Consider the following 7,870-nt stretch of genomic DNA (forward strand, 5'->3'; position numbering starts at 1 on the left):
ACCTCAGGTGATCCGCCTACCTTGACCTCCCAAAGTGCTGGGATTACAGGCGTGAGCCACTGTGCCCAGCCAGATATTGTACCCTTTCAAAAGCGTCAGTAAATGATTTTCCTAGGGGAAGCTCTTTGCCCATTAAGAGAGAGATTTGGTCATGGTCTGGGCAAGGGATAGTGGGACGCCACCGTCATGGGTCCCCAAGAGTACGGCCAGCCGGGCTGGGCCTGGGATGATGGGCTGGCTCCCACTTGCTCCTGATGCAGGAGATCATCTTGAAACGAGCGGCGGACATCGCCGAGGCGCTGTACAGCGTTCCCCGCAATCACAACCAGATCCCCACCCTGGGCAACACCCCTGCGCACACGGGCATGATGGGCGTCAACTCCTTCAGCAGCCAGCTAGCCGTCAACGTGTCGGAGACGTCACAAGCCAACGACCAAGGTAGGCTGGCGCGCCAGGTGGACCCCTGCCCTGAACACCCTGCGCGGGTTGGTTGAGGCCTTAGCTGAAGAGGCACGTGTCCAGGGCCGGCTGGGGGAATGTCTGTAGTGTTCCGTTCGCTCTGGCTCTGCTGGTTCCTTTGCTCAGGAAGACCTTGCTGCAGGTCCTCCCAGCCAGTGCTGGCCTAAGAACACTCAGAGAGCCCAGTTACTAAAGACGGCAACTCCCCTGGCTGCCATGCGGGTCACTGGTGTTTGCTAGAAGTTTCCCTCAATGTGTTCATAAGTGACTTTGCTTTCCTTGGAAGACTGGGCTAAGCCATAGGATAGCCATGGCCTAGGGAGCCGAGGAGAGCCTGCTTGGATGCACTGCACGGTGGGATTTGGGTCTAAGTTTGGAACGAATCCATGGAGAGAGACCCGCGTTTCCACACCCCGCACCCCATCCCACAGGACAGTGACCTGGGCCAGCCAAGGCCACTGCATCTTGCCGTTTGGGTCCATTTTAGTTTTCCTCATTGCAATGTGCACAGGCAGTGATCTTAGAAAACACCTCACCTGTACTGCTGATTTTGTTCCCATCCGTCCACGCTCCTGTGGCAGGAATGAAGCTTCCATGTCCCCTGACTGCCCCCATGTATAGAAATAGAAACCATACAAATGAAGAACCCCAAACAGCCTTTCAGGGGAAGTTACGGCCACAAACAAGCTCTCCTTGTCAGTCATGGCATTTGAAGGTCTACAGAGGCCGAAAGTTCACAGAGCGTGGGGGGACAGACCAGGAATCCAAGCTTTGATAATTGCCTCTAAAGAGAAATGTGAAAGCCACTGACGGTGAGATCGAAGCGCGCCCCGGCTGGCTGTCGAAGCCGGCAGAGACAGGATGGGGCTCACGGTGAGACAGTGGCAGCAGGGTTGGCGTGATAAGGTCATCGAGCTGGCAGCAGGCGCTAGAGCAGGTGGAAAGCACAGGGTCAATTAGCAATGTTAATAAATGATATAGATTCTCGGGGAACCCCCCCCAAGTGTCTGTCGCTGATAATAATGTTATTTTTGGCCGGGGGGGGGGGATTTCAACAGTCGGCTACAGTCGCAATACAAGCAGCGTGTCCCCGCGAGGCTACGTCCCCAGCAGTACTCCCCAGCAGTCCAATTACAACACAGTCAGCACTAGCATGAATGGATATGGAAGTGGCGCCATGGCCAATCTAGGGGTCCCTGGCTCGCCTGGATTTCTTAATGGCTCCTCCGCTAACTCTCCCTACGGCAGTAAGTGTCTGTTTTTGTCACACGTCATCACGCAGATTCATATTCACTACCGAGTCGAGTGTGTGCATTGCTTGGATGTTCTGTGATGTGAGCTACTGGATAAAAGGAAGGGTGGCCCTGGAGGCTGGGCGTCCAAATGGCGACCATAAATTGACCCAAAATGGGCCCGATGTGATCTCATTGGAAACCAAAACAAAATCCAAACAAAATGGGCTGCTCAATTGGAAGAGAAAGTCCAGTGCAAAAGAGCTTGCCTGTTATCCAGAGCGTGGCCGAGCCAGACGCATGTCATGTTTTGTTTTTGTGCCCCCGCCCCCCGTCTGAGGCGAGGCCTTTGGCGCCGTCTCGCCGTGGCACTGTGCCGCGGCCGCGCGTGCTGACCGTGTTTGCTTTGTTGCAGTAGTGCCGTCCAGCCCCACCATGGCAGCCTCTTCGGTCACCCTCCCTTCAAACTGTAGCAGCACACACGGCATTTTCTCATTCTCACCTGCCAATGTCATCTCCGCAGTGAAACAGAAGAGCGCCTTCGCGCCCGTGGTCCGGCCCCAAGCCTCTCCTCCTCCTTCCTGCACCAGCGCCAATGGGAACGGACTGCAAGGTGAGGGTGGTGCGGGCCGGGGACCAGTGTTGGGTCCTCTCCAGGGGTGGGGATGGGAGGAGGGGTGGGCGCTCGGCCTTTCTCCTGGCACCTCTGTGACTGCTGCATGTTCTCCCGTGGCCCACCTTCATGTGTGCCACCTCTGCCTGGTGTTCAGAGCAAGGACCCCTGTGCACTGAGCCCCAGAAAGGACCAGATTCCTCTTCTTGGATTTTGTCCGGTTCACCCTTCTGATGGCACCTAGTGTACTTTCGGTGGAACACCCTGTGCCCCTAAGGGGGTGGGACCACGTGAGAGAAGGCGGGAGTGCGGTGAAGGTCGCTGTGGTCATTGTCAGTCTGATTCAGCCAATGGATCTTTGCCCGGGGCCTGGCATTTCTCAGTGCAGGGTCGTTAGCGCTTGCAGCCTCCTATGCACAAAGCAGCAAAAATAGCCCTGGCATGGGGATGGCAGGGCACCATGCCGCCTGTGGATCCCATCTCAAAATCTGCCTACCCTCATTGTCCTGAGGCTGGGCCTTGGTTCTCCACTTTATTTGCTGGACCATGCATCCAGCAGGGCTGCGCTGTCTTTTGGAAAGGGATGTGCATCTAGACCCAGGGCCAGGTGTGTACCAACACCAGGTTGTAGTCCTGTCTGTGGACAGGAGGATTTTCCCTACGTGATCTCTTTCAAAGATTCAGGAGGGAGAAGGGCCGGCCCCGAGGGCACAGCTGTCCACAGATGAGGCCACACGGAGTGGGCACCTTGTGCCTGCCCAGCGCCTGGCCCATCTGGGCTGTGCAGGCTGCACGTGGCCTGCGATGTGTGTGACAGGCAGAGCCACATGGGTGCCCCCAGGCCTCATGAACTTGTGAGTGGCCCTTTGTGAGGTGCTGAGGCCCGCAGGCACTTAAATTAAGTGGCCGTCATCTGGCCTCTTTCAGACACCACCTTTGGTATATGCTCCTCCCAGTGACTCAAATCCAGTTACTCCTTTAGAAACATGAACCCATTCAACCAGTATTTACTGAGCACCTACTATGTACCAGGCTCTCTGCTGGGTGCTGAGGACGTAGCCGCGGAGAAGACAAACTGGCCCTTTTGTGAAGTCGGTGGCATATTTCACTTTGATGAACTAATGCTCAAAAAAGGAACTGGAAAGGTATCAGTGATTTGAAATCATTGTCTTCACAACATCCGTTAGCATATGAAGGGACGCCCAGCCCCCGAAGTGCCGCCGACTGGCCTGCGTGCCATCAGCGGGCACCGCACCAGGGTCGCTGCAGAGGCAGGTGGTGAGGTGCTGTGGCCCTGCCCGCGACACGGGGTCAGGCCGGCTGAAAGATGGCACCTCCTACGCAGTGTGTACACGCACAGGGCTTCCAAACCATAAAGTTGTAACGGTGAGTCGGAGATAAATTAATATTGTTGAAATTAATGAACTGAGAAATCGAAGCTCACGTGACTGCATGAACAAATGTATTAATATGTTATACATCAATTAATGAGAATGATCATTCTGACAAAAATTAAACAACAGTAGCAGTAAAAGATTTTAAATTACATTCGTACCAGGAGTTCACGTGAAAGTGTCAGCCCCGCTTGGCGTTTTTGTGCAAAGTTTTCTCTTCTTTCCTGAGAAGAGAAAAAAGGTCCTGACGGCAGTGCCGTGACTCACATCTCTCCGTGGCCCTTGCTTGGAGGTTCCAGGGCAGGTGGGCTGTGAGTGGCTTTGATTCTGGAGAGCCCCTGACTCACCATTACGATACAGAGAGATGACCGCACGGTCAGAGCCCAGACTTGGAAGCAGAGGGGAAACTGAGGCCAGTCTGGTTCTCACATAGGGAGCGAGAGCAGGGCCTGTGAGCCTTGGCTGGCATCACAGGAGTGACCAGGCTGGGTCGCCTCTCTCGGCAGAGGGGGGGTCTGGGCCTCCGTTGGCTTTGTACCCTGCACTTGTCAGTGCGGGGAAGCTGCAGCCTCCGCACACAGCAGTGTCAGGAGCCCGTCCCTTTTCCAAAAGAACCCTTTGAGGAGGGCTGCAGGAGGGGCAGGAGCGGGGGATTTTTGTCCCCACGTGCGCCCCCACCTCAGGAAGCAGATTCCCCAGCACACCCTAACCACGCCCGAGGCTGGTGGACGGAATTGTGCAAGTCCAGCCTCCCAGTTGAATAGGGGGGAAGGGCAGCCCCGCCCGCGTCTGCATTGGCAGGAGGGCGCGTGCGGGGAGCCTACAGTAACTGCTCTGTCCTTCTGTCTTGCAGCTATGTCTGGGCTGGTAGTCCCGCCAATGTGAGGGACTCCTGTTTACCTTCCGCAGCACCCAGCATCAAAGGACCGACTTCAGGGGACACGTTTAGTATATTAAGACATGCTGATGGAAACAGTATCTTCAAAAATAGCAGCAGCAATTGAAATGCTACAAAAGACTTTGTTTAAAGATTTTATTTAAACTACTAAGAATCAACATGCAAACAGCCTACTTCTTCATGAACAATTCCATTTTATTGACTGAACTTTTCTCATATTTTCACATTTCTCAGTCCTGAAGAATAAGGAAAACAAAGCGACGCCTATTTTGTATAAAGTTTCTGACTCCGTCTTGGCCATGTCTAGTAATTGCTATGTGTTGGGAGAAACTTTGTGAATGCACCATTTTGATGATCATGAAACGCTGATGAAAAATGCCTCCAAACATTTTTCTGTACTCATACTTAGATTCACAATGGTTGTGTATCTCTATAATGTGAAATATTTTTTTGTGGTGATAAAAAGGGGGCCAAGGAGGTATGAGCCATCAGACTGGAAAAAAGGATGACTATATGATTAGGAGAAACTGGGGTGGCAGGGAGGGAGGGAGGGTTTATCATTGCTTAACTTCATCTTAATGAAATGAAACTTTGTAACTTATTGTAGTTAGAAATTGTAACTTTGATATTGAATTCTCTTGCCTTCAACAAGCACACTGACAGAGAAAAATGCTACTGTTGGTTCCAATATTCTCCCACTGCTAGAGCTTCCTGTTAAGCAAGTGTGATCTGCAACATTTTTTCAACTTTTGCTAGCACTGTATACTATTGCATTCTTAGGCTACTGTGAGGTCTATGTTTCTTGTACCAGAAATTGTCCTTTTGACTTCTAGATCCTTCTTCCCTAATGTGTTTTGTATGTGGTTATAAAATTGTAGACTTTTGTGATTTTGCCAAAGTTGTAGCTAAATATTTATACACTTGTCTTGAATTTTTTTCAGATCCACTTAAAATATTTAGGAAAACAAGTTTTATTCCTTATGTGTCTTATAAGGAATAAAATGGTCTTCATTTGACACTTACTTTCCCATGAACACTTGCAGTTGCTAAGGGACTTTATTTTGTAACATATCAATTATAAATATTGTATTTATCTTTGAAATTTTGTACATTGCTTTTCCTGCCTTTTCCTTTTTCTTCTTTCTTGTCTGCGTTGGTTTCTGATCATGGCCTGGTGTTGTGATACTGGGAAGAGCATTAGCCAAGAACTTGTCTCTTTGATCTGTTTCGTTAAGAGGAACCAGTGTCTTTACATTTCATTTGTACTTCAAAAATATGCTATTGTTTAGACTTTCCATCTCTTTTTTTTAATTTTGAGGAAAAGTCAAATTCATTGTTTATTTTTATATTATTTTTAAGTTATCTGAACAAATACTTTTGAAAAAAAGTTAGTTGTATAGTCAAAACAAATCGGTGCCACCCGGCCGTGACAAATCCTAGGAGAGTCTGTGCATGTGGAACGGCCGCGAAGAGGCGACACCATTTGGGGCTGTGTCCTTATTTTATTTTATTTTTTTGTAGAATATAAAAAAAGTCATTTTAGATGCCACCCATGACTTTGCCACATAGCTGAACTGTGTTTACTGGAGAAATTCAGAGGCCTAAAGTTTAAAATAAAATTTACTTCGGATGTTTTGATTAAAATGTTTGCCACATTAACTTCTCTGATGCCTTAAAAGTGGACTTCTTTAAAGAACCTTTGTGCTATTTTATCACAGGCTTACACTACAATTGTTAATCCTTCATTTGGAGATTTATGGTGTAAAACACACACACACACACACAAAAGCACAAGCCCGCTGCATGACCCGTCTCTCCTTTCTGGGACTATTTCTGCTGCAGCCTGTACCCTCCCCGGGCCCACCTCCGATTCACAGAGGTTTCAGGGGGACCCCAATCACTGCTGATTTTTAATTTTTTTTTTAACAATACATTTTTGTGGTCAGTTCCAACGGCACTGTCCGTACTTTTAAAACTGGAATGACCTCCTTCAGAGATTTCTTAGTGCCAAACCCACAGCGAGACCGAAAGTGTCAGGTTTTTTTTTTTCTTTCTCCTTTGCACTAAATGCTTTGCAGACACAACACAGCACAAACATTTTGCAAATTGCAGCAGAAATCGAATTTAAAAAGGAGGGACTTTAAAATACCTTCTTGACAAAAATCAACAATGCACAACTTAGAAAGTGTTCATTCTAGGGACAAAATTAAATAAACAATGTCCCCAGGAGTCAGCAGGTCACAGTCTGGCTTTGTGACAGTTGACAAGGCCTAGCTACATGGGAAAGCCTGAGAAGTCACTTTGGAACTAAATTGCCTCCGTTTTATTTTGTACGAGTAAGGGTTTCATCTACAAAAGAGCGCACATGGACGCACTGAGAATGCCTGCCAGCTTCCCCATGCCCTCACTTGGTTTGTGTTTTAGGTTAAGTAGTCAACGCCCACATCACTTCACTGTCTCAAGACTGAGCACTTCACTAAATGGTAGATTTTACTGTTAAAGACCCTACAATAAGATTGTTTTATCTGTACATTTTTTCAGATATTTAACTGTATAAAAATGTTCATTTTACACAATATTTAATTAAAGTATTTCTTGTCTGTGAATTTCACTTTTGGTAATTCTCTCTGTTTTGATTATTAAAATGACTGACTAAACACACATAAAATTTACATCGGGGGTTTCATTTGCACATACCGGGTTCTGAAGCTGCAACTTGGCCAAGATAAAAATGATCCACAGTAGGACTTTCCACAAAGTGATCCAGCCTCCGTCCTCTAACCTGCGTAGAGACAGAAGTTCAGCAAATTGTCACTTACGTGGTCCTGACCCCCAGAGCTACCATCTGTATGCATGCTGCACTTGGGGCGATGTTTCTGTGTCACACATGCTCTGGGGGCCACAGCAGCGCCAGAGTGACACAATCACTGTTCCAGCACTTGCCTTTGAGAACTCAAACAATCCCAAGGTTCACTGAGGGGCTTGGTAACCCGCTCCCTCTGGACCTTCTGCCCCAGCCCCTCTGCTTCTGAATAGTGCACTGGGCAGGTAGAGAACAACTGCTCCAGTGACCCCAGACACAAGCTTCTTTTGGCTCCATGGTTGGGTACCACTGGGCAAGAACCAGGCTTCGGAGAGTGAGCGCGGCAGCAAAGGCTCTGGATGGGTGTGCAGACACCAGGGCACCTAGATGACTGTGCTGCCTACGGTCTGCAAGAGGGGCATCACTGATTCCACTGCCACCACAGTGGCACAGCAGACCCCATGCACCAGC

The 7,870-nt window shown here is 49.1% G+C and overlaps 1 protein-coding gene across 12 annotated transcripts in view; it reads left to right on the forward strand.

Annotated features, from left to right (window-relative positions):
* The window catches only part of EBF3 (EBF transcription factor 3), a 128,632-nt gene extending 121,378 nt beyond the window's left edge, over nt 1-7,254 (forward strand). For 4 of the 12 annotated variants that reach the window (XM_023224425.1, XM_023224428.1, XM_023224427.1 and 1 more), the window contains 4 exons: nt 261-438; nt 1,518-1,706; nt 2,107-2,304; nt 4,552-4,583. In XM_023224425.1, coding sequence (XP_023080193.1) covers nt 261-438; nt 1,518-1,706; nt 2,107-2,304; nt 4,552-4,583 — 597 coding nt within the window. Of the gene's footprint in view, nt 1-260; nt 439-1,517; nt 1,707-2,106; nt 2,305-3,336; nt 3,450-4,551 lie in introns of all 12 variants that reach the window. The other 8 variants (XM_031936148.1, XM_031936150.1, XM_031936151.1 and 5 more) reach the window with 6 other exon arrangements.
* Nucleotides 7,255-7,870: the final 616 nt, after the last annotated feature.

Source organism: Piliocolobus tephrosceles, chromosome 9 (assembly GCF_002776525.5).
Source record: "Piliocolobus tephrosceles isolate RC106 chromosome 9, ASM277652v3, whole genome shotgun sequence".
NCBI lineage: Eukaryota > Metazoa > Chordata > Mammalia > Primates > Cercopithecidae > Piliocolobus > Piliocolobus tephrosceles.